The 825-nt window shown below is 45.3% G+C and overlaps 1 protein-coding gene across 1 annotated transcript in view; it reads right to left on the reverse strand.

The window, feature by feature from the left end:
• The window catches only part of LOC106876523 (dystroglycan 1), an 11,703-nt gene extending 10,884 nt beyond the window's left edge, over nt 1-819 (reverse strand). The window contains exon 1 of the mRNA XM_014925106.2: nt 490-819. Coding sequence (XP_014780592.1) covers nt 490-801 — 312 coding nt within the window. The 5' untranslated portion in view covers nt 802-819. The remainder of the gene's footprint in view (nt 1-489) is intronic.
• Nucleotides 820-825: the final 6 nt, after the last annotated feature.

An 825-nucleotide genomic window follows, 5' to 3' on the forward strand; every position in this document is an offset into this window, starting at 1 on the left:
ATATATATATATATACATATATATATTACAAAAACCAATAATATGTTGTGCATGTATAGTAAGATTACAATCATGAAATTAGCATTAGCTTATCTCACTCTTTCTTGCGGAACCCCGGTTTGAGAAAGAAAGAGAGGTCTTGCTATAGAAGAGGTACGTGGTTACCTGGCGAGAGAGGGAGGGAGAGCAAGAATGAGGGCAGAAACAGGGTTTGTTGCTGTAGGGGAGATATAAGATTATACACAGCCAAAGGGAGAGAGGAAGGGATTAGGAGAGGACGAGGGGCAAGTGCAGGAATGGGGGGATCAGGGCATAAATGGGATGGTAGAGTAAGGAAGGGAGAGACAAAAATGTGAATAAATATCACATTTGGTAGAATAATCCAAATACGAAAGGGTTAAAAAAAAAGGGGGCAGGGGGGGGTTGAAGGGATTGAACAAAAATCAATATAGAAGCAATGAAAAAGTGTAAAAGAGAGGGTGTGCATACCTTGAATGACTTTATGTCTCCTTTGAAAGCATCATTTGGTAGCGGATAGGTAAACAAGCGTCCTACGTAGGCTGTCGTATCTCCAATACCCCACATTAATGACACAGGCTCCCGGTCCTTAACGGGGTCGCTATGAATGGCAGCGGTAGATGCGGTGGTGGTGGTGGTGGTGGTGGTGGTTGTTTGATTTGCTTCTCCCTTTTTGCTTTTGTCGAGGGACTTCAAGTAACTTTGGATGTCGTTGAGTTTCAGCTGCATGCTGGCTGCTGGTGCCACTGGCGGGGCCCCAACGTCCCTCTCTACGTTGAACATGCCGGCGGCGGGTTGCTGTTGCTG

The sequence above is a fragment of the Octopus bimaculoides genome, unplaced genomic scaffold (assembly GCF_001194135.2).
Source record: "Octopus bimaculoides isolate UCB-OBI-ISO-001 unplaced genomic scaffold, ASM119413v2 Scaffold_59577, whole genome shotgun sequence".
Lineage (NCBI taxonomy): Eukaryota > Metazoa > Mollusca > Cephalopoda > Octopoda > Octopodidae > Octopus > Octopus bimaculoides.